This window comes from Trichomycterus rosablanca, chromosome 17 (assembly GCF_030014385.1).
Source record: "Trichomycterus rosablanca isolate fTriRos1 chromosome 17, fTriRos1.hap1, whole genome shotgun sequence".
Taxonomy (NCBI): Eukaryota; Metazoa; Chordata; class Actinopteri; order Siluriformes; family Trichomycteridae; genus Trichomycterus; species Trichomycterus rosablanca.
The window spans coordinates 12,136,778-12,162,096 of record NC_086004.1 but is presented as its reverse complement, the minus strand read 5'-3'; the positions used below and the strand labels follow the sequence as shown (position 1 = coordinate 12,162,096).

Below are 25,319 nucleotides of genomic sequence, written 5' to 3'. Positions count from 1 at the left end.
CATGTGGTTTTGCATTATCTTGTTGTAAAATGCATGGACGTCCCTGGAAAAGATGACGTCTTGAAGGCAGCATATGTTGCTCTAAGATCTCAATGTACTTTTCTGCATTAATGCTGCCATCACAGAAGTGTAAATGACCTTTGCCAAGGGCACTGACACACCCCATACCATTTTTTCCAAAAAAAGACCTGGAATGTTGATTCATCTGAGCACAATACACGTTTCCACTGTGTGATGGTCCATCCTGGATGCGTCCGAGCCCAGGGAAGTCGACGCCGCTTCTGGACATGGTTAACATAAGGCTTCTTTTTTGCGCAGTAAAGTTTTAAGTAGTGTTTGTGCATGTACCACCGTATTGTAGTGCTTTACAAAGGTTTGCCAAAGTAATCCCTTACCCATGTGGTTATATCAGCTATTGTTGAGTGGCGGTTCTTGATGCAGTGCCGTCTAAGGGGTCGAAGATCACGGGCGTTCAGCTTAAGCTTGCGCCCTCGGCCTTTACGCACTGAAATTCCTCCCGATTCCTTGAATCGTTTAATGATATTATGCACTGTAGAGGAGAAATATGCAAATCCCTTTCAGTCTTTCTTTGAGGTACATTGTTTTTATACATTTCAATCATTTTCTCACACATTTGTTGACAAACTGGAGATCCTCTGATCATCTATCAAAGACTCCTGGATGCCTTTCCTGGATGCTGCTTTTGTACCAAACCATGAATACAATCACCTGTTTGGAATTACATCATTATTTAGTTTTTTCACCTCATTACTAGCTCTAAATTGCTTCTGTCCCAACTTTTTTGGAGTGTGTTGCAAGCCTGAAATGCAGGAATGGATGTTTATTAATAAATGAAATGAAGTTGAGCAGATAAAACATGAAATATCTCAGGTTCATCCTGTCTGCAATGAAATTAAAGTCAAAGTAAATGTAAGAAACTCTGTGTTTTTATTTGCATACTGTCCCAACCTTTTCTGATTTGGGGTTGTATTTTAATATTTTAATATTTGCTAAATTAAGTTTTGACCAGTAGTTCAAAAATGTATTTGGAATGTGATTACTCTGTATAAATAATTGTATTTTTAACCACGGTAAAGATAGAATATGAAAATAGGAAAGGTTTTACATTCGCTTGCTTTAAAGCATCGATCTCTTGTAAATGGTAACTGTTATTTGTGGGCGGCACTGTGCCTCAGTGGGTAGCAAGAAGGTCCTGGGTTTGATTCCCTTTCTGTGTGGAGTGTCTGTGAGAGTTTCCTCAGGGAGGTCTGGTTTCCTCCCACAAGCTCAAAGACATGCAGTCAGGTTAATTGCAGAGACTATGAGGGTCCTTCAAAAAGTTTCTGCACTTTTTAAACTCTATTTATTAAGAATTTCAAAAGGAAATGACATCACTATTCTACATAGTCGCCTTCCGATGCATTTTTCCCAGCGTCGTACCAAAAAATGTTTTTGGTTGAGCGCGTAGCCACTGATGCACTGCTGCTTTCACATCATCATCACATAAAAATCTTCTTTCCCTTTAAGCTTCTTTAAGCGTCCCAAAAGGTGGAAATCAGATGGCGCTAAATCCAGACTATAAGCTCTCTCAGTCTCTAAGACACGCCCAATTACTACTTTTCATGCCCTCACTGTTTCCAACTAAAATACATGTATAAAAGTGCTGAAACTTTTTGAAGATTCCTTGGAAAATGCTCTAGGTATAAGTGTGTGTTTGCCCTGTGATGGACTGGCGACTTGTCCAGGGTGTGTCCTGCATTTTGCCCAGTAAAATGATAAAGCAGTGGTAATCTGGTGAAACCAGTAATGAATGGATAAGGGGGGGTTTGGGGTGTAATTTGGCCTGCCTGTGTTAACCCATATAATTTCAGATCCTCTTTAAAATCAATTTTTTGTTTTATTTTTATTTACGTTGTGGCACAAAAGTCAATGAAAACTATTACTAACTTCCGTACCCTTGTGTGGAACTCGAAAGCTTTGTTAAAGCTTTGTTTGGGCGGGGCCCAAAAGTAATAGTTTTCTTTTCCCTCTATTAAACTCTGACCCTGTCTTTCTGCTTTTGATTTGCGGACTGTGGTGAAGCTCGCCCCTGGCTGCCGGACCGGTCTCATCTCGTGGTTCGACCCCTTCCTCTTCCACCCTCTCGCTACTCGACGCAGGTCTCTGTCCTCTCGATTTCGGATTAACATCCCCTCTCTCCCCCGCCACCACCACCCCCGTGCACGTTCGCCACTTTCGCCTGCTCGAGGGGGCACGGGCGCCAGTTTTCCATCTTACCTCACTTACCATGGCAACAAGCGCCCGCTCATTCGTCACGGCGAATCGCAACAGTTTTCACTGCATGGCGCATGACACGCACTTCCACATCTTTCCCGGGACATGCCTCATTGACGACTCCGTGGCAGAACGGAGCAGGGGGATGACAGATTAGACTTTTCACTTAGCCGGCATATGCTTTGCCTCGTTAGGAAAATGATGTCTGAGTAGGGGCATGGCACCATATTGGCGGTGACCCCCCCTCCCCCTTTTGAAAGCCACTCATCCTCCTCTCTGGCATGTGCCGTGCCCCCTACCTGCATCCATACGCCGCCTGTCCTACATCTGCTTCTACCCGCCACTCTCGGCCAGTGGCAAGGCATGGGGGTCGAGAGCTATCGGGGTAGCAGTGACAGTCAAGAACCTCTTGTGTTAGAAGCATTTGAAAAAGGACGCAGGCTGTAAAACTTTTATTATAAAACTATTAAGCTTAATTGGTCTCCTTAGCCCTTGTTTTAAAAACGTATTTTAAAGTTTATTGAGTTCCTAAAGATAAAAGCACAGTTAAATGCAATGATTACTGTTAGGTCCATTATTATTATTAATTACACTGCCTGGCCAAAAAAAAGGTCACCACCTGGATTTAACTAAGCAAATAGGTAAGAGCCTCCCATTGGATAATTACTGCATGGGTGATTATGTTTCAGCTGGCAACAAGTTATTTAACCCTAACTGATGCAGTGAGTAGCTTCTCATTTGTTAAACAACCATGTCGAAAGACACATCCTGTGGTCGTGGAAAAGATGTTAATCTGTTTCAGAAGGGTCAAATTATTGGCATGCATCAAGCAGAGAAAACATCTAAGGAGAAGCTGAAACTACTAAAATCGGGTTAAGAACTGTCCAACGCATTATTAAAAAGTGGAAGGACAGTGAGGAAACTCTTGACTGATCGTGATCGGCGATCACTTAAACGTTTGGTGAAATCAAATGGTAGAAAAACTACAGTAGAACTCAGGGAAATGTTTAATAGTGACAGTAAGAGCATTTCCACACACACAATGCGAAGGGAACTCAAGGGATTGGGACTAAACAGCTGTGTAGCCTTAAGAAAACCACTTGTCAGTGAGGCTAACCGGCAAAAACGGCTTCAGTTTGCTAGGGAGCATAAAGATTGGACTCTGGAGCAATGGAAGACGGTCATGCGGTCTGATGAGTCCAGATTTACCCTGTTCCAGAGTGATGGGCGCATCAGGGTATCAGGAGAGGCGGCTGAAGTGATGCACCCATCATGCCTAGTGCCTACCGTACAAGCCTGTGGGGGCAGTGCTATGATCTGGGGTTGCTGCAGTTGGTCAGGTCTAGGTTCAGCAACGTTATGTGCACAAAGAATGAGGTCAGCTGACTACCTGAATATACTGAACGACCAGGTTATTCCATCAATGGATTTTTTCTTCCCTGATGGCACGGGCATGTTCCAAGATGACAATGCCAGGATTTATCGGGCTCAAATTGTGAAAGAGTGGTTCAGGGAGCATGAGACATCATTTTCACACATGGATTGGCCACCACAGAGTCCAGACCTGAACCCCATTGAGAATCTTTGGGATGTGCTAGAGAAGACTTTGCGCAGTGGTACAAATCTCCCATCATCAATACAAGATCTTGGGGGAAAAATTAATGCAACTCTGGACAGAAATAAATGTTGTGACATTGCAGAAGCTTGTGGAAACGATGCCACAGCGAATGCGTGCCGTAATCAAAGCTAAAGGCGGTCCAACAAAATATTAGTGTGTGTGACCTTTTTTTGGCCAGGCAGTGTATATACTGGTTAATAAAAGCTAATATCCTTTCTGTTGGTTTCATACCACTAAAACTTTTATTAGATAACTGCTAAGCTAAACTGGCAGACTCATCCTAAAGATAAAAGCACAGCCAAATGCAGGAATTACTGTAAGGTCAAAGTATACACACCGATCAGACATTATGACCACCTTCCTAATATTGTGTTGGTCCCCCTTTTGCAGCCCTATACACAACAAACTGTGATGCACTGTGTATTCTGACACCTATCTATCAGGACCAGCATTAACTTGTTTGGCAATCTGAGCTACAGTAGCTTGTATGTTGGATCGGACCACACGTGCATCAGTGAGCCTTGGCCGCCCATGACCCTGTCGCCGGTTTACCACTGTTCCCTCCTTGGACCACTTTTGATAGATACTGACCACTGCAGATCGGGAACATCCCACAAGAGCTGCAGTTTTGTAGATGCTCTGACCCAGCCATCACAATTTGGCCCTTGTCAGCTTGCTGTCTAATATATCCCACCCACTAACATGTGCCGTGATGAGGAGATAATCAGTGTTATTCACTTCACCTGTCAGTGGTCATAATGTTATGCCTGGTCGGTGTATACACACCCTTAATCTAATACTTTATTGAAGCACCTTTTGACTGTATGACAGCATTCAGTATTTTTGAGTAGGAGTCTGTTAGCATCTTGCGTTGGCAATCTTTTCCCACTCTTTTCAGTCAAGGGCATCTCCTGTGCCCATCTCTCTTCAGGTCCCGCACAGTTTTTCAATTGGATTTAGCTCTGGACTCTGGCTGGACCATTTCATAACTTTGATCTTCTTCTAGTGAATCTATTTTATTGATTTGGGGGTATGCTTTGGGTCGATGTCACACTGAAAATTGAAATTCCTCTTCATCTTCAGCTTTTTAGCAGAGGCCTGAAGGTTTTGTGCCAAAAATAGAACTGTTCATTATTTCCTTGGTCTCATTAGACCATAACACATTTTCTCACATCCTCCAGGCATCTTAGACTTTTTATATCCGCTTTTTAATATCCCCAAAGTCTATCACAGTTAATATTCAGATTATTTAAAGATGGCATGACAATTACATTCCGGTAAACTGAATAAACTGCAGAACTGGTTAGTTAGCCTGTATGGCAGCTATGTTGGTAGCTATATTAGTTTTACCACATAACTTGGTCAAAATAGTGTATTTGAATTTCCTGTCTCACAGACATTATGTCTGTGGGGCGGCACAGTGGCTCAGTGGGTAGCACTGTCACCTTACAGCAAGAAGGTCCTGGGTTTGATCCCCAGGTGAGGCGGTCTGGGTCCTTTCTGTGTGGAGTTTGCATGTTCTCCCCGTGTCTGTGTGGATTTCCTCCGGGAGCTTCAGTCAGTTTCCTCCCACAGTCCAAAGAGTGCAAGTGAGGTGAAGTAACTTTCGTAACCGCTTATCCAATTAGAGTTGGGGGGCTTTTCAATGGCCGCAAGGCACAAAGTAACACCCTGGACGGTGCGCCAATCCATCGCAGGGCAGACACACATACACACACACACCCATTCACCTATAGGGCAATTCAGAGTCTCCAGTTAACCTGACTGCATGTTTTTGGACTGTGGGAGGAAACCGGAGCTCCTCACAGACACAGGGAGAACATGCAAACTCCGCACAGAAAGGACCCGGACTGACCCGCCTGGGGATCAAATCCAGGACCTTCTTGCTGTGAGGCGACAGTGCTACCCACCGAGCCACCGTGCCGCCCAGTGAGGTGAATTAGAGATACAAAACTGTCCATGACTGTGTTTGACATTAAACTTGAACTGATGAATCTTGGGTAACGAGTAATTACCGTTCCTGTCATGAATGTAACCAAAGTGTGTAAAACATGACGTTAAATCCTAATGAATAAAATAAATTATGTCTGTGTGTACCATAATAAGTATGGCATGGTGGTCACTTCAACAGTTCTCACCTTCTGTCCATCACTGTCTGTTAGAACAGTGCATGTTCTTTACATGTATACTTGGGTTTCAGGCTTACAGGTTTCCTCTTACCTTCCCAAAACGTGCATGAATACATGATGAAGGTATAAATGTAGGTATTTTCTGATTTTGGTTGATCTACAACCTCAAATCAGAAAAAGTTGGGACAGTATGGAAAATGCAAATAAAATAAAAATGCAGTGTTCCTTACATTTAGTTTGACTTTTATTTGATTGCAGACAGCTTGAACCCAAGATAGTTCATGGTTTGTCTGCTCAACTTCATTTCATTTATTAATAAACATCTATTCCTGCATTTCAGGCCTGCAACACATTCCAAAAAAAAGTTGGGATGGGGGCAATTTAGGGCTAGAAATGAGGTGAAAAAACTACATAATGATGAACATCAAAGAAAGATTGGAAGGGATTTGCATATTTCTCCTTCTACAGTGCATAATATCATTAAATTCAAGGAATCGGCGCAAGTTTAAGCTGAACACCCGTGATCTTCCATCCCTCAGACGGCACTGCATCAAGAACCGCCACTCAACAATAGCTGATATAACCACATGGGTGAGGGATTACTTTGGCAAACCTTTATCAAGCACTACAATACAGAGTTACATGCATAAATGCTACTTAAAACCTTACTGTGCAAAAAAGAAGCCTTATGTTAACCATGTCCAGAAGCGGCGTCGACTTCTCTGGGCTTGGAGGCATCTAGGATGGACCGTAACACAGTGGAAACGTGTATTGTGGTGAGATGAATCAGCATTTTAGGACCAAGACGAAAAGGACCATCCAGACTGTTATCAGCAACCAAAGTCCAAAAGCCAGGTTCTGTCATGGTATGGGGTGTGTCAGTGCCCTTGGCAAAGGTCATTTACACTTCTGTGATGGCAGCATTAATGCATAAAAGTACATTGAGATCTTAGAGCAACATGTGCTGTGTTCAAGACGTCATCTTTTTCAGGGACGTCCATGCATTTTTCAACAAGACAATGCAAAACCACATTACACATTACAAAGGCATGGCTGAGGAAGAAGAGGGTACGGGTACTGGACTGGCCTGCCTGCAGTCCTAACCTGTCCCCAATACAGAGTGTGTGGAGAATTTTAAAACGAAAAATGTGACGACGACCCCGTACTGTTGCACATCTTAAGACGTGTTTGCAGGAAGAATGAGACAAAATAAAACCTGAAAAGGAATGGCAACATTACAAAGTGGTAAATGCTTTACTGTCCCAACTTTTTTTGGAATGTGTTGCAGGCCTGAAATGCAGGAATGGATATTTATTAATAAATGAAACACTGAACACTGTGGTGGGAGCTTCTTCACCCAGGTCTGCTTCATCGGGATCTGCATCAACATCTGAATCAGAATTATTCATATCCCACATCTGGTAACCTTTGCATTTTAGATGTGGACGAACCATATTTGTCTATTCTCAAAGATCTAGAATAGGCTATAGGTAGTTTAAAATTGATTTATGACATCACAATAGATCTACTGTATGCTCATAGCATTTTGATATTCCCATCAATTCGAATGCAATTGTACCCCCCCTCTAGGCTCACTAATGCCCCCTAGTGGGCCGGGGCCCCCCTGGTTGAGATCCACTGCTCTATTTGTGTTTATTAATGTGATGCACACAGTGTTTCAGCATGCCCCCAGGCCCTCGACCCAATTCGGAATGATGCGGTTACCGAAGGTGAATGAATGAATTAATAAATGCACAATTTCCGGCAAATTCCTCCACAGCGCAGCACATCATAGCTGCCGGATTATTAAATGTACACTTTGAACACGCAAACAGACGGAAGCTACGTGCAGATCTCTCAGTCATTGTGTATAATTAGAAAGAGCTGCACTTTTTCCAGAGAGCACGTGGTTAGACAGCTGCTGCCTCTCAGGGGGCTTCGTGCTGCCAGGGGTTTCTAAGAACGTCTCCATGATCAAAAGCTGAATACCTGCTGGAGGCATTGCACAGGTCCAATTAAATATCGCGACAACCTGGCTGGCCTTTGAGTCCAAAAAAAAACCTTATACATGCTTCATTATATGGATAGATAGTATGGCCAAAAGTATGTGGACTATGTGAAGACCTGACCACGAGCTTGTTGGATGTGCTATTCCAAAATATTAATATACACTGATCAGCCATAACATTAAATCCACCTGCTTGTTTCTACACTCACTGTCCATTTTATCAGCTTCACTTACCATATAGAAGCACTTTTTAGTTCTACAATTACTGACTGTAGTCCATCTGTTTCTCTATATACCTACCACCACAGAGCAGGTATTATTTAGGTGGTGGATCATTCTCAGCACTGCAGTGACACTGACATGGTGGTGGTGTGTTAGTGTGTGTTGTGCTGGTATGAGTGGATCAGACACAGCAATGCTGCTGGAGTTTTTAAATACCATGTCCACTCACTGTCCACTCTATTAGACACTCCTACCCAGTTGGTCCACCTTGTAGATGTAAAGTCAGAGCTGATTGCTCATCTATTGCTGCTGTTTGACTTGGTCATCTTCTAGACCTTCATCAGTGGTCATAGGACGCTGCCCATGGGGCGCTGTTAGCTGGATAAGCATTGCTGTGTCTTATCCACTCATACCAGCACAACACACACTAACACACCACCACCATGTCAGTGTCACTGCAGTGCTGAGAATGATCCACCTATTGACCATTGAAGAACAGGGTGAAAGCAGGTTAAAAAAGTATGTAGAGAAACAGATGGACTACAGTCAGTAATTGTAGAACTACAAAGTGTTTCTATATGGTAAGTGGAGCTGATAAAATGGACAGAGTGAAGAAACTAGGAGGTGGTCATAATATTATGCCTGATCGGTGTAGTCTTAACCTCACATGATTCCTTAAGAGAAAATGCAAAACCTTGGGGGTCAGGCACTGATGATACCAAGTCCAGCTCCCAGTTGATCTTCCATTTTCTCCCACTGGTGTATGGGATTGGGGTAGGAGCTCTGTGTAGGCCAATGGTTTTCTTGTCAAACTGTGTCCTACATCAAACTGTGGCCACAAATGTTTATACACCTTTGATGGCCAAAAGTATGTGGACAAAAGTATGGAGATCTATTTCGCACATGTAGAGTCATACACTGATCCCCATTATACCCCGTATCATTGTGCAGGCGCCATCGGTCAGGAAACCCTATTCAAACATTGTCCCACCCCTTACAGACACGCAGCCAATCCTGTGTTTGTGTAAGCTGGCTGATTTGAACTCGAGAGCTTGAGATCTCAGCACTGTTTTTTGTATCAATTTGGGTGAATATATTATTAGCTAAATTTTAAAATGTGCACTGCATTCCTTTAAAAAATGGTCTTCACTAATAAAAAACAACTTTTTTATTGAAAAATTCACCACTTAATATTATTATTAGCTTATGCAGAACACACTTCAGAGCAGCACTCTGGTGAACGTGTTGGCTGTACAGACGGTACTTAATCCGCATTGTAAGATACCTGCTTGACAAGCACCACTGGTACTCTTCAGCAGATTCAAGGGCATTCTTCTTGAACTAAATGAAGTTAATTTGGCTTCTTACTGGTCTCTCGGGCATGATGGCATCTCAGCACAAGCGCTCACAGCAAATCTTTTTTACTGTACTTAAAAGAAGCAGCATGGTTAATTTGTCTGGGGGATATTATACACCGAAAATTGTCACAGCTAACATGCTACATGACAAGCCTAAGGGTGATTTTACAGCTCTTTTTATAGTTTTTTTTTCTTTTTGTTGCTGCATGTGCAAATGTATGTGTGCAAAAACTGGCATTGTTTCTGTGTCCAATTGGCTGACAGGGTCCAGTGAAAGTCCAGTTGTTGTATGGCTTGTGTGTGTGTGTGTGTATGTTGTTACATACACTAAAAACTATTTACAGCTAAAGTAGTAAAAACGCATACACATCATCAAAAATTTGTACAACCCCAAATCAGAAAAAGTTGGGAAAGTAAGGAAAATGCAAATCAAATAACAATGCATTGTTCCTTACATTTACTTTGACTTTTATTTCATTACAGACAGTTTGAACCCAATATATTTCATGTTTTGTCATATATTTTATTTGTTAATATACCTCCATTCCTGCATTTCAGGCCTGCAAAACATTCAAAAAAAATGTTGGGACCGGGGCAATTCAGGGCTAGTAATGAGGTGAAAAAACTAGGTGATTGTAATCATGGTTTGGTACAAAAGCAGTCTTTAATGAGCAAAGATGATCAGAGGATCTCCAGTTTGTCAACAAATGTGTGAGAAAATGATTAAAATGTTTAAAAACAATGAACCTCAAAGAAAGATTGAAAGAGATTTGCATATTTCTCCCTCTACAGTGCATAATATCATTAAACAATTCAATTAATCTGGAGGAATTTCAGTGCATAAAGGCCAAGGGTGCAAGCTTAAGCTGAATGCCTGTGATCTTCGATCCCTCAGACGGCACTGCATCAAGAACCGCCACTCAACAATAGCTGATATAACCACATGGGTGAGGAATTACTTTAGCAAACCTTTATCAAGCACTACAATACAGTTATATGCACAAATACCACTTAAAACTTTACTGTGCAAAAAAAGAAGCCTTATGTTAACCATGTCCAGAAGCGGCGTCGACTTCTCTGGGCTCGGAGGCATCTAGGATGGACCATCACACAGTGCGAACGTGTATTGTGGTCAAGTGAATCAGTATTCCTGGTCTTTTTTGGAAAAAAATGGATGCAGTGTGCTCTGGACAAAAGACGAAAAGGACCATCCAGACTGTTATCAGCGACAAGTCCAATAGCCAGGGTCTGTCATGGTATGGGGCTGTGTCAGTGACCTTGGCAAAGGCAGGCAGCATTAATGCAGCGTATGCTGCCTTCAAGACGTCATCTTTTCCAGGGACGTCCATGCATTTTTCAACAAGACAATGCAAAACCACATGCTGCACACATTACAAAGGCACGGCTGAGGAAGAAGAGGGTACGGGTACTGGACTGGCCTGCCTGCAGTCCTGACCTGTCCACAATAGAGAATGTGTGGAGAATTTTGAAACGGAAAATGCGACAACGACGACCCCGTACTGTTGCACATCTTAAGACGTGTTTGCAGGAAGAATAGGACAAAACATGAAATATCTCAGGTTCATACTGTCTGTGTTTTTTTATTATTTGCATCTTCTATGCTGTTCCAACTTTTTCTGCTTTGTGGTTGTAATAAAAAAAACGGATGAAACATCCTTGTTAACAAACTGTCTGGATCTGAATAGGCTGCAATCCTACAAGTCAGTGTGTCTCAAATGGTTAACCTCCACGTCTCGTTCCACTGTTAATTATCCCAGCCTGTATCCACTCCCCGACACCCTCCTCCTTGTAGACAGATTTAAGCAGTGTTGACATTAAACAACTCCTTTAGCCAGTCTGTCAACACGAGCCTTGTTTAGCTGCCTAAGTGAAAATACAAAACGCCAGTCATCATTAAAACCAGACACAGAGGGGTCTCGGCAGGTCAGCTTGGACAGTATCAAACCAAGAGGGGTAGCTACACGGATTTACTACGTCTTGTCAGGTTGCTAACGTCCTAATAGACCTAATCTCCTTTTGTGACTCATTTTTACTTCTTTCTCATCTCTGTATGTGCAGGTGTCTTCTGCCAGTGACCTCCCAGTTCATCATCAAGTGGCCTTCCTCCAGCCTGGGCCGAAACGTGGCCTCCCGCAGTCTCTTCACCACCCGCATGGGCCACTTCTGATCCTCCCCCCTGGAAACTCCGCACCTCCAGGGGAAGAAAGACCACCAGATCCTTTCCAGATAACCCCTGGCGGGAGCCGACGCTAATTCTGGAAGCATGTAAAAAGGGATTTCGCCGGTCCGCTTTGTTAGCTTTAGTCATTGGCGCCTCGGACGCAGACGATTAGGCGGTACCTCCCTCGAGCTCGGTTTGTGCCTGTGGATCTGCTGTAAAATATTTTATCCGCCGTCCTTTATCAGTACTGCAAAATATGATTCACTGTTATGGATTTCTGACCAGGACAAGAAACGATTTAACAATATCGATAAACGTTGAGGTGAAATTTACACAGGAATGAGTTTTGTTTATGCCTGGTGCTTAAGAAAGTCCGATTATTTTAAAATATTTATTTTCGCTTCTTGCCATGTTTGCCAACGGCTGGTGCTGTTTTTCTTAGACTGTTCATTACATTTAGCATAGTAGACGCTTTAAACATTCATTCATTGTCACTTTTGTTCGAATACTAAAATCGCACTATAGATTAGAACTTACGTATATAGGAATGCAAAATTGCTCAATGGATTGCCTGCCTGTTCAAGTGGTGTCCCCGGGCCAACCGCGAGCCTGACCTGGTGATGAGGCCAAAGGTGGTTGTGGTTCTGTCTCCTGATTCCATGTCTCCATGTTGGAACAGACGGTTCTGCAGCACTGCAGCCGATAGCGTTAATTTGTGTATGCCTATACACTCACCTTTAAACTAGCAAGAAAAAGTTTGTGAACCTCCTGGAATTGTACGTACGTCTGTTAATTACTCAAAATATGCTGGTCTGGTCACATGAGCATACTTACTAAGTGCTAGTTAGTTCCAGCGGACTCTAGGAGCTAGCAGGCTGACATGCATTGAGCTCCCTCCACCATGCTTCACAGTTGAAAACAGACTTTCTTTTGGAGTTTACCTTTGCAGTCTCTTTCCATTCTATTTATTGTGTTTCCTTAACTGTGGACACATGAGCGTACTTACTAAGCGCTATAGTTAGTTCCAAGGGTTTTGAGTAGCGGACTCCAGCAGCTAGCAGCTCCCTCCACCATGTTTCACAGTTAAAAACAGACTTCCTTTTGAAGTTTACCTTTGCAGTCTCTTTCCATTCTATTTTATTGTGTTTCCTTAACTGTGGACACATGAGCATACTTACTAAGCGCTATAGTTAGTTTCAAGGGTTTTGAGTAGCAGACTCCAGCAGCTAGCAGCTCCCTCCACCATGCTTCACAGTTAGATTTTTACAGACTGCCGAAACTTCCCTTTGAAGTTTACCTTTGCAGTGTCTTTCCATTCTATTTTATTGTGGTTCCCTAACTGTGGACACATGAGCATACTTACTAAGCGCTTTAGTTAGTTCCAAGGGTTTTGAGTAGCAGACTCTAGCAGTTAGCAGCTCCCTCCACCATGCTTCACAGTTGAAAACAGACTTCGTTTTGGAGTTTACCTTTGCAGTCTCTTTTAATTCTATTTTTTATTGCGTTTTCTTAACTGTGGACACATGAGCATACTTACTAAGCGCTATAGTTAGTTCCAAGGGTTTTGAGTAGCGGACTCCAGCGGCTAGCAGGCTGACTTACATTGAGTTCCCTCCACCATGCTTCACAGTTGAAAACAGACTTTCTTTTAAAGTTTACCTTTGCAGTCTCTTTCCATTCTATTTATTGTGTCTCCTTAACTGTGGACACATGAGCATACTTACTAAGCGCTATAGTTAGTTCCAAGGGTTTTGAGTAGCGGACTCCATCAGCTAGAAGGCTGACTTACATTGAGCTCCCTCCACCATGCTTCACAGTTGAAAACCGACTGGATTTTACAGACTGCCAAAACTTCTTTTTGGAGTTTACCTTTGCAGTATATCTCAATCTATTTTATTATGTTTTCTTAACTGTGGACACATGAGCATACTTACTAAGCACTATAGCTAGTTCCAAGGGTTTTGAGTAACAGACTACAGCAGCTAGCATCAGAGGTTCTCCACCCCCAGCTTATTGCATATAGAGGTGCGACCCACAATTCTGCTTTTCACATGGTCTAGCTAGCAAAAAGGTCAAGCGGTACTGGCTTAGAGTATTACAAATTTGTATCCAGCCTGAAATGATTGAACAGGTACTGGGTTAAAGTATTACAAATGTGGATCCAGTCTGGAATGATTGAACAGGTTCTGGCTTAGAGTATCACAAATGTGGATCCAGTCTGGAATGCTTGAACAGGTACTTGGTTAGAGTATCACAAATGTGGATCCAGTCTGGAATGCTTGAACAGGTACTGGTTTAGAGTATCACAAATTTGGATCCAGTCTGGAACGATTAAACAGGTACTGGCTTAGAGTATCACAAATGTGGATCCAGTCTGGAATGATTGAACAGGTACTGGCTTAGAGTATCACAAATGTGGATCCAGTCTGGAATTATTGAACAGGTACTGGGTTAAAGTATCACAAATGTGGATCCAGTCTGGAATGCTTGAACAGGTACTTGGTTAGAGTATCACAAATTTGGATCCAGTCTGGAACGATTAAACAGGTACTGGCTTAGAGTATCACAAATGTGGATCCAGTCTGGAATGATTGAACAGGTACTGGGTTACAGGATCACAAATGTGGATCCAGTCTGGAATGATTGAACAGGTACTGGCTTAGAGTATCACAAATGTGGATCCAGTCTGGAATGATTGAACAGGTACTGGGTTACAGGATCACAAATGTGGATCCAGTCTGGAATGATTGAACAGGTACTGGGTTACAGGATCACAAATGTGGATCCAGTCTGGAATTATTGAACAGGTACTGGCTTAGAGTATCACAAATTTGGATCCAGTCTGGAATGATTGAACAGGTGATGGGTTACAGGATCACAAATGTGGATCCAGTCTGGAATGATTGAACAGGTACTGGGTTAGAGTATCACAAATGTGGATCCAGTCTGGAATGATTGAACAGGTACTGGTTTAGAGTATCAGAAATGTGGATCCAGTCTGGAATGATTGAACAGGTACTGGGTTAGAGTATCACAAATGTGGATCCAGTCTGGAATGCTTGAACAGGTACTTGGTAAGAGTATCACAAATGTGGATCCAGTCTGGAACGATTAAACAGGTACTGGCTTAGAGTATCACAAATGTGGATCCAGTCTGGAATGATTGAACAGGTACTGGCTTAGAGTATCACAAATGTGGATCCAGTCTGGAATGATTGAACAGGTACTGGGTTACAGGATCACAAATGTGGATCCAGTCTGCAATGATTGAACAGGTACTGGGTTACAGGATCACAAATGTGGATCCAGTCTGGAATTATTGAACAGGTACTGGCTTAGAGTATCACAAATTTGGATCCAGTCTGGAATGATTGAACAGGTGATGGGTTACAGGATCACAAATGTGGATCCAGTCTGGAATGATTGAACAGGTACTGGGTTAGAGTATCACAAATGTGGATCCAGTCTGGAATGATTGAACAGGTACTGGGTTAGAGTATCACAAATGTGGATCCAGTCTGGAATGATTGAACAGGTACTGGTTTAGAGTATCACAAATGTGGATCCAGTCTGGAATGATTGAACAGGTACTGGGATCCAGCTTGAAATGTTTGATTGATAGTTTGTTTTTTATTAGTTTAGGTAGAATGTTAGCCAATATTTATGACCACATTTTATGAGTAATTAATGCATGTACTTGTATGTTTTTTGACTGACGACGAGGAAAAACTGCACATCAAAAATACTTGAATTTATTGATTTTATTAAAACTATTTAATTTACATTTACTACTAATTTTATTTATTAATACTGTCATGTTGAAATATTACTTAATGTATGTTTGATTTTTTGGAAACACATTTCAGGGCCTTGCTTTGTATTAATTTAAATATATATACAGTGTATCACAAAAGTGAGTACACCCCTCACATTTCTGCAGATATTTAAGTATATCTTTTCATGGGACAACACTGACAAAATGACACTTTGACACAATGAAAAGTAGTCTGTGTGCAGCTTATATAACAGTGTAAATTTATTCTTCCCTCAAAATAACTCAATATACAGCCATTAATGTCTAAACCACCGGCAACAAAAGTGAGTACACCCCTTAGTGAAAGTTCCTGAAGTGTCAATATTTTGTGTGGCCACCATTATTTCCCAGAACTGCCTTAACTCTCCTGGGCATGGAGTTTACCAGAGCTTCAAAGGTTGCCACTGGAATGCTTTTCCACTCCTCCATGACGACATCACGGAGCTGGCGGATATTCGAGACTTTGCGCTCCTCCACCTTCCGCTTGAGGATGCCCCAAAGATGTTCTATTGGGTTTAGGTCTGGAGACATGCTTGGCCAGTCCATCACCTTTACCCTCAGCCTCTTCAATAAAGCAGTGGTCGTCTTAGAGGTGTGTTTGGGGTCATTATCATGCTGGAACACTGCCCTGCGACCCAGTTTCCGGAGGGAGGGGATCATGCTCTGCTTTAGTATTTCACAGTACATATTGGAGTTCATGTGTCCCTCAATTAAATGTAACTCCCCAACACCTGCTGCACTCATGCAGCCCCAGACCATGGCATTCCCACCACCATGCTTGACTGTAGGCATGACACACTTATCTTTGTACTCCTCACCTGATTGCCGCCACACATGCTTGAGACCATCTGAACCAAACCAATTAATCTTGGTCTCATCAGACCATAGGACATGGTTCCAGTAATCCATGTCCTTTGTTGACATGTCTTCAGCAAACTGTTTGCGGGCTTTCTTGTGTAGAGACTTCAGAAGAGGCTTCCTTCTGGGGTGACAGCCATGCAGACCAATTTGATGTAGTGTGCGGCGTATAGTCTGAGCACTGACAGGCTGACCCCCCACCTTTTCAATCTCTGCAGCAATGCTGACAGCACTCCTGCGCCTATCTTTCAAAGACAGCAGTTGGATGTGACGCTGAGCACGTGCACTCAGCTTCTTTGGACGACCAACGCGAGGTCTGTTCTGAGTGGACCCTGCTCTTTTAAAACGCTGGATGATCTTGGCCACTGTGCTGCAGCTCAGTTTCAGGGTGTTGGCAATCTTCTTGTAGCCTTGGCCATCTTCATGTAGCGCAACAATTCGTCTTTTAATATCCTCAGAGAGTTCTTTGCCATGAGGTGCCATGTTGGAACTTTCAGTGACCAGTATGAGAGAGTGTGAGAGCTGTACTACTAAATTGAACACACCTGCTCCCTATGCACACCTGAGACCTAGTAACACTAACAAATCACATGACATTTTGGAGGGAAAATGACAAGCAGTGCTCAATTTGGACATTTAGGGGTGTAGTCTCTTAGGGGTGTACTCACTTTTGTTGCCGGTGGTTTAGACATTAATGGCTGTATATTGAGTTATTTTGAGGGAAGAATAAATTTACACTGTTATATAAGCTGCACACAGACTACTTTTCATTGTGTCAAAGTGTCATTTTGTCAGTGTTGTCCCATGAAAAGATATACTTAAATATCTGCAGAAATGTGAGGGGTGTACTCACTTTTGTGATACACTGTATATATATATATAAAATTTTTTAATATATATTAAAATATATATATATTTTTTTCCTTTTTTTTTTTTCTGCCATATTTGTTATTTCACAACAATGCTCAGTATTTCTTCAGCCGGTATGCAAGTGGAGACTATGAGGTGCCAACACTAAGCATAACCAGGAATGTGTTAATGACTATTTAAATGATGGTACTAATTAATTAGGAGATTAGTATGCTTTGTATGATGTAGTTGATGTAGAATTGCAGTTTGGAAAAGCTCCTGATTGCTGAATGTTCATGTAGAATGTGTTTCTAGAGAATGTTCTCCCATGAAGCAGTTGGTTTTATAACACTGAGACTACTGTATATGCTAAATTTTTCTCTTCATAATTCTTGATGTCATGTCACTAAGCCTGGACAAATTCATTTTCATTCTAGGTAATGATTTTTAAGTTTAAAAGCAATAAACACTGATGGTTCCGGATCTTTTATCTGTATTTATTACTAAGCTCTTTATTAGTAGGATTCATTTCTGACCTCTGAATAGAGTGAGGTTTGGATCATATTCAGACTTAGTGACTCATTTTAGCAGATAAAGAATAAAGTAGATACATGAAAAACCTTCTCGCTTTCACGGTTGTTCAGGTGACCCTTTTAGATTCAGTTCACACCTACAAGGTTAGCAGGTTTTTGCTGAGTAGCGGACTCAAGGAGCCAGAGGCCTGAATTATACTGAGCACACGGAAGTCTTTTATATTTTATACCAGCAACAAAGAACATCAAGGTATACAGTCAAGCCGGAAAGTCTGCACACCCCTTTCACCTTCTCTACGTTTTATTACATTACAGACTCATTTTATAATAGATTAAGTTTTTTTTTTTGTCACAAAATAGCCCACAATGACAAAGTGAAAACAGGTTTTTAGACATTTGTGCTAATTTATTAAAAATCAGTATGTACACAAGTCTGCACACCCTTTGATATGAGCTAAGGTGCATTTTATTTTCACTGATACTGCTTGAGATGTTTCTACAATTTAATTGGAGTCCACCTGTGGTAAATGTAATTGATTGGACATGATTGGGGATTGCCAACACCTGCCTATATAAGGTCCCACAGTCAACAGATCATGTCAGAGCAAACTCCAAGCCATGGGGTCAAAGGAATTACCTGCAGACCTCAGGAACAGGATTGTGTCAAGGCATAGTTCTGGAGAAGGGTACAGAAAAAATTCTGCAGCTTTACAGGTCCCAAAGAGCACAGTGACCACCATCATTTGTAAATGGAAGAAGTTTGGAACCACCAAAAAAAAAAGAGACCAGGGAGGTGAGCAGAACCCCCGGGGGTCACTCTGACAGAGCTCCAGCGTATTCTTGTTGATCAGAAGATCAACCATCCAGGCAGCAACCAGACGGAAGCCACTCCTTAGTAAAAGTTTACCAAAAGGCACCTAGAGGACTCTCAAACCACGAGAAACAAGATTCTCTGGTCTGATGAAACCAAAATTAAAATTTTTGGCCTGAATACCAAGCGTCACGTCTGGAGAAAACCAGGCACCGCTCATCACCTGGCTAATGCCATGTCTACAGTGAAGCATAGTGGTGGCAGCATCATGACATGGGAATGTTTTTCAGCAGCTGGACTGAGGCGACTAGTCCTAATAGAGGGAAAGAAAAATGCACCTACGTACATACATTGAGATCCTTGAAGAAAACCTGCTCCAGAGCGCTGGACCTCAGACTAGGGCGAAGGTTTACCTCTAACATGACAACGAACCTGAAGCACACAGCCAAGAGAACAAAGGAGTGGCTTAATTCCTTTGACCCCATGGTTCAGAGTTTGCTCAATATTAGTATACGTGGGTACACTTTTTTTCTCTATTTATTAAGAATTTAAAAACAAATGACATCACTTTTCTACAGTCACCTTCCGATGCATTTTTCCTAGTGTTGTACCAACAAAAAAAAAATGTTTTAGCCACTGATGCACAGCTGCTTTCACATCATCATCACATGAAAATCTTCTTCCCCTTAAAGCTTCTTTGAGCGTCCAAAAAGGTGGAAATCAGATGGCACTAAAGTCTCTCAGACACAACCAATTACTACTCCTTGCACCCTCACCGTTTCCAACCAAAATATAAAAGTGCGGAAACTTTTTGAAGATTCCTCGTATATCATATACAGCTAGCTCCAGGATTGTCAGCACCTCATGGCAAATATTTGGGTTTTTTTGTTTTATCAAATAATACAATTCTAAGAGAAATCTAACCTCTACTTGAAGTACATGTATTTCATGACAATAGACGTGTTCGAATCTCATCTCATCTCTGCTCTGCTCTGCTAGGCCAGACACCTAAACAGACAACGACTGGCTCATCCGAGGGTGGGAATGCTGGAAGCTGCTGGCTAAAGGTTGATCGTACTTGCACATAGACGGGGCATAATGGAGAGTGGTGCGTGACTCTCCATACATGATTGATGCACCAATTGCCATATAAAAAAGAAGTGGTCGGCTACTGTACAATTGGCAAAGGGTGAGTGTGATAGTCACAGCCCTTTTCGGTCAGGAGTGGAAGTCAGCAGCAGTAGAGTGCCCTTCAATAGACTGGCACACTGTCCAGGGTGTTTCTGTGTGTCTTGCTCCCATTGAGAGCTGGGATAGGCTTCAACACCCCCCACAACCCTGATTAAGATAAGAGGCTTAGTAAGTGAGTAGATTAGGAGGACTATTGGGAAAAATGCATTAAAAATGCCACAATTCTTGGCACATTTTTAAATGATTATGAATGGAATTAACTAAAGTATGCTTTATAAATCAAATGTAACTTTGTGTTTAGGATCTTGAAGTTTACACTGTAAAATACCAAAAATATTCAACACTGCAAATATGGCAAATATGTTTCTTTGCAGGTCTGTAACTATTACAGTGTGAGCCACTGTTATTGCCTATACTCATTCACACTGAATAGAGCATATTTCCCCTTTTTGTAACAAAGGAAACCAAAAATACCAAATCTTTTTTGGGATCTAAGGAACTGAAGACTGTGGCATTTTGGGTAAGTTGTTAAACTGAATTTTAGTACACTACTGGCCTCTGCGTAGATTCACCACTGTTATAAGTTTTCTTTATTTGGTGATGGCTTTCAGTTCACTGGAGTCCTAGAGCATTAAAATGCATAATGATAATAATATAATAATAATGCTGCCTTTATTTATATATATACACTGCCTGGCCAAAAAAAAAGGTCACCACCTGGATTTAACTAAGCAAATAGGTAAGAGCCTCCGATTGGATAATTACTGCATGGGTGATTGTTTCAGCTGGCAACAAGTTATTTAACCCTAACTGATGCAGTGAGTAGATTCTCATTTGTTAATCAACCATGTCGAAAGACACATCCTGTGGTCGTGGAAAAGATGTTAATCTGTTTCAGAAGGGTCAAATTATTGGCATGCATCAAGCAGAGAAAACATCTAAGGAGATTGCTGAAACTACTAAAATCAGGTTAAGAACTGTCCAACGCATTATTAAAAAGTAGAAGGACAGTGGGGAAACATCATCTTCGAGGAAGGAATGTGGTCGGAAAAAAATCTTGAATGATCGTGATCGGCAATCACTTAAACGTTTGGTGAAATCAAATAGTAGAAAAACTACAGTAGAACTCAGGGATATGTTTAATAGTGAAAGTAAGAGCATTTCCACACGCACAATGTGAAGGGAACTCAAGGGATTGGGACTAAACAGCTGTGTAGCCTTGAGAAAACCACTTGTCAGTGAGGCTAACCGGCAAAAACGACTTCAATTTGCTAGGGAGCATAAAGATTGGACTCTGGAGCAATGGAAGAAGGTCATGTGGCCTGCTGAGTCCAGATTTACCCTGTTCTAGAGTGATGGGCGCATCAGGATAAGAAGAGAGGTGGCTGAAGTGATGCATCCATCATGCCTAGTGCCTACCGTACAAGCCTGTGGAGGCAGTGCTATATTCTGGGGTTACTGCAGTCGGTCAGGTCTAGGTTCAGCAACGTTATGTGCCCAAAGAATGAGGTCAGCTGACTACCTGAATCTGAACGACCAGGTTATTCCATCAATGGATTTTTTCTTCCCTGATGGCACGGGCATGTTCCAAGATGACAATGCCAGGATTCATCGAGCTTAAACTGTGAAAGAGTGGTTCAGGGAGCATGAGACATCATTTTCACACATGGATTGGCCACCACAGAGTCCAGACCTGAACCCCATTGAGAATCTTTGGGATGTGCTGGAGAAGACTTTGCACAGTGGTCCAAATCTCCCATCATCAATACAAGATCTTGGGGGGAAAATTTATGCAACTCTGGACAGAAATAAATGTTGTGACATTGCAGAAGCTTGTGGAAACGATGCCACAGCGAATGCGTGCCGTAATCAAAGCTAAAGGCGGTCCAACCAAATATTGTGTGTGACCTTTTTTTTTGGCCAGGCACTGTATATATATATGATTAGGGATTGCCAACACCTGCCTATATAAGGTCCCACAGTTGACAGTGCATATCAGAGCAAACTCCAAGCCATGGGGTCAAAGGAATTATCTGCAGACCTCAGAAACATTATTGTGTCAAGGCAAAAGGCACCTAGAGGACTCTCGAACCATGAGAAACAAGATTCTTGACATTTTTGCAACCACTCATCACCTGGCTAATGCCATCCCTACAGTGAAGCACGGTGGTGGCAGCATCATGACATGGGGATGTTTTTCAGCAGCTGTACCAGGGAGACTAGTCCTGATAGAGGGAAAGATGAATGCAGCCCAGTACACCGAGATCCTTTAAGAAAACCTGTTCCAGAGCGCTCTGGACCTCAGACTGGGGCAAAGGTTTAGCAAACATTCCAACATGACAACGACCCGAAGCACACAGCCAAGAGAACAAAGGAGTGGCTTCGGAGAAAGTCTGTGAATGTCCCTGAGTGGCCCAGACAGAGCCCAGACCTGAATCCAATCGAACATCTGTGGAAGGAGCTGGAAATGGCTGTGTACCGACGCTCCCCATCCAACCTGACGGAGCTTGCAGGGATATGCCAAGAGAAATGGGCAAAAATGTCCAGAAACAAGTGTGCCAAGCTCGTAGATTCTTTCCCAAGACGGCTTGAAGCTGTAATTGCTGCCAAAGGTGCATCAACCAAGTATTAGGTTAAGGGTGTGTACAGATATGTAACCCCTAAATAAATTATTTTTGTAAGTAAAGTAAAATTGCATATTTTATAAACCCTGTTTTCACTTCGTAATTATTGGTAATTGTGTGTAGGAATTGTGTGTTTGAGGCAAAAAAAGAACTCGATCTATTATAGAATGAGTCTGTAACATAATAAAACACGGAGAAGGTGAAAGGGGTGTGCAGCACAACTACATAATTTAGTTTAGATTTACCACTGTTAATACATTTTCTTTATTTGGTGATGGCGTTCAGGTTTACTGGAGCCTTAAAGCATTAAAATGTATAATAATAATAATCTAGGGCAGATTATTTCACATAATACATATACACATGTACAGCTTAAGTACATGCTTTTCCGCATATCCCAGCACGGGTGAGAGCGCAGGGTCAGCTATTGTACAGCATTCTTGGAGCTGAGAGGGTTAGGGGCCTTGCTGGAGGGCTCAACAGTGGCTCCACAGCAGAGCCAGATTTCAAGCTCTTTAGACCACCACTGTCAATGAATTTCCTCTCTTAATTCTGGTACACAGTTTCTGAATTTGAGAATCCCTGAATAACATCTGTGCATATAATGCATAAAATAATACAATAATAAATAAATAAAAACCTAAAACTCACTTTATTTACTTTATTCTATCTCATGTGAGACTCCTTGTAGTTTCATGTCCCAACCCTTTGTCCAGGTAATAAATGCTATCCATTATTTACCCCAACTTGACACCATGTCAGGCTGCCAGTCATCTTCCTCTTGTTTTTTGCCTCTTCCCTTCCCTTTTTTTTACTTGCTGTCGACTACGGAGGTGTACAGCGTGACCTTAAAATTCCTCCTTAAAAACTGGCAGCACCTTCAGAGGTAACTGACTCAGGGGTTTGTGGACTAATCCACCCGTCCTTTGGCATTAAATCTTTGTCGCCCAGCATGGTTAGTTCATCGGCGCTGGGCTAGTTTCTCCTGGAGTATTGGAGTGTGGTCACTGTGGTTCTTGCTGCTGACCCACTTACGGCTCTTGCTAACACCATGGGCATCAGGCTCTGTCAGAGTGTGATAAGTAACTCTGGATAAAGCTTCTAAATAATCTGTTCCATTTATTAATCCTGTTTTTTTAAGTGCAAAGGTAATATGAATTTTGGACCATGACCTAAAATATGCTATCTGGTCTAGTTCATACTGGCTTGTGCTACTATCAATTAAATAACTCATATAATTAAAAGTTAAAAGTAAAAAATAATAAATGTTAGTATTGGTATTTTTATTTTAATTATAATAATTATTATAATGTTATTATAATAATAATAACACCATCTGGGCTAATTTATACAGGCTTGTTAACTGCTATTATCAATTAAATAACTCATATAATTAAAAAAATATATATGTTTTTAAGGTCAATAATAATAATAATAATAATAATGCCATCTGGTCTAATTCATACAGGCTTCTGCGTTGCTATTATCAATAATTAACTTATATGATTTAAAAAAATATGTTTTAAGGTCGATAATAATAATAAAAATAATAATAGTAATTATTATTATTATTATTATTATTATTATTATTATTATTATTATATAATGCAATCTGGACTAATTTATAAAGGCTTCTGCTCTGCTATTATCAGTTCAATAACTTACATAATAAAAGATTTTTGTTTTTGAGGTCAATAATAATAATTATTATTATTATTGTTATTTTTATTATAGTTATAATAATAATTATTATATTATAATATAATAATAATAATAATAATAATAATAATAATAATAATAATAATAATACCATCCGGTCTAATTCATTAATTCATACAGACTTCTGCTCTTATCAATGCTCTTCTGCTTTTATCAATTAAATTATTCATATAAATAAAAAAATATTTGTTTTTGAGGTCAATAGTAATAATAATAATAATTATTATTATTATTATTATTATTATTGGTATTTTTATTCTAATTATAATAATTATTATATTATTATTATAATAATAACACCATCCTAATTCATACAAGCTTGTGCTCTGCTATATCAATAATTAATTCATATAATCAAAAAAATATGTTTTTAAGGTCAATAATAATAATAATCAATGTTATTATTATTGGTATTTTTCTTCTAATTATAATAATTATTATAATGTTATTATAATAATAATAATTATAACACCATCCGGGCTAATTCATACAGGCTTCTGCTCTGTTATTATAAATTGAATAACATATTAAAAATATTTGTTTTTGAATTATTGTTATTATTATCATTGGTATTTTTATTCCAATTATAATAATTATTATATTATTATTATAATAATAACAACACTATCCTAATTCATACAGGCTTCTGCTCTGCTGTTATAAATTGAATAACATATTAAAAATATCTGTTTTTGAATTATTGTTATTATTATTATTGGTATTTTTTTATAATTATAATAATTATTATATTATTATTATAATAATAACAACACCATCCTAATTCATACAAGCTTGTGCTCTGCTATATCAATAATTAACTCATATAATTAAAAAAATATGTTTTTAAGGTCAATAATAATAATAATAAATGTTATTATTATTGGCATTTTTCTTCTAATTATAATAATTATTATAATGTTATTATAATAATAATAATAATGCCATCCGGGCTCATTCATACTGGCTTCTGCTTTGCTATTATAAATTGAATAACTCATATAATTAAAAAAAATATGTTTTTAAGGTCAATAATAATTATAATAATTATAGCATCAATTTTTAGGTCAATAATAATAATAATAATTATTATTATTATTATTGTTATTAATAATAATAATTATTATTATTG

The 25,319-nt window shown here is 40.4% G+C and overlaps 1 protein-coding gene across 2 annotated transcripts in view; it reads left to right on the top strand.

Moving 5' to 3' along the window:
- Positions 1–12,179, top strand: part of ttll7 (tubulin tyrosine ligase-like family, member 7) — a 154,494-nt gene extending 142,315 nt beyond the window's left edge. Inside the window, exon 21 of one of the 2 annotated variants that reach the window (XM_063012627.1) lies at positions 11,689–12,179. In XM_063012627.1, the coding sequence (XP_062868697.1) occupies positions 11,689–11,797 (109 nt within the window). In that variant the 3' untranslated portion in view covers positions 11,798–12,179. The remainder of the gene's footprint in view (positions 1–11,688) is intronic. The other variant, XM_063012628.1, reaches the window with a different exon arrangement.
- The last annotated feature ends 13,140 nt before the right edge of the window (positions 12,180–25,319 follow it).